Source organism: Morus notabilis, unplaced genomic scaffold (assembly GCF_000414095.1).
Source record: "Morus notabilis unplaced genomic scaffold, ASM41409v2 Scaffold10072, whole genome shotgun sequence".
NCBI classification, from domain to species: Eukaryota; Viridiplantae; Streptophyta; class Magnoliopsida; order Rosales; family Moraceae; genus Morus; species Morus notabilis.
The window spans coordinates 1-874 of NW_010367202.1; the positions used below are offsets into that span (position 1 = coordinate 1).

General features: G+C 38.8%; 1 protein-coding gene across 1 annotated transcript; it reads left to right on the top strand.

Annotated features, from left to right (window-relative positions):
* Window positions 1–9: 9 nt before the first annotated feature.
* Window positions 10–775, top strand: LOC112094264 (ubiquitin carboxyl-terminal hydrolase 24-like; the record flags this gene model as incomplete). The annotated part of the gene is made up of 2 exons (XM_024174736.1): window positions 10–387; window positions 588–775. Coding segments are annotated over 2 exons (566 nt in total), but the record flags the coding sequence as incomplete, so codon positions are not given.
* Window positions 776–874: the final 99 nt, after the last annotated feature.

Sequence of the window (874 nt, forward strand, 5' to 3'; positions counted from 1 at the left end):
GATGTTCATAATCTACCGAAAGAGAATGGACATGCTCATGTTGCCACCCATGGTTTCCAGGGAAGTAATGGCGTGAAAGAGTTCCCAAAAGATAACGTCGGTGCAACTTTTACGCCCGAGTTAGATGATGAAGAAGATGTCTCGAAGAATGAATTTTCAAGTCTGAAATTGCTGAATGGGAGTGCTGAAGATTCATCAGTACCTTTGTCTAAGGAAGAACCCAAGAAGGCCTCTATTGGACCGGTTATTCCTGCTATCCACTTACTTCCGCACGGGTTAATAAACTCGGGGAATTTGTGTTTTGTCAATGCAACCGTGCAGGCTCTCCTATCCTGTTCACCTTTTGTTCATCTTCTGCTGGAGCTAAGAAATCAAAACCTTCCTAAGGTGAGCAATGCAATCTGGTGACTGGTGGCATATTTTTCTCTGTGTTTTGTCCTTGTTGGAATTGATGTTCTCAATGATGAATCATAAATGACATTTCAATACTTTCAATTCACAATACAGTTAGTTTGCTTGGCTTTTCCCCCCTCCCCAGGACTCTTTAAGATCTTAACTTATTATTATTGATTTGGACTTCTTATCAGGATGGCTATCCCACCTTGACTGCGTTTGTGGACTTTGTCTCTGAATTTGACATGCCAATTGGTTCAAACTTGAAGAAGAAAGATACCAATGTTCTTGATATTGGCAAGCCCTTTAAGCCTGTCATGTTTGAAGGAGTTTTGAAGAACTTCACTCCAGATATTTCTTGTGGCATATCAGGAAGGCCAAGGTATGTGAATGATCTATTTAGACAATTTTTCTTCTTTTATCTTCCTTCAATATTGGTTATATACATACATACATACATACATATATATATATATATATT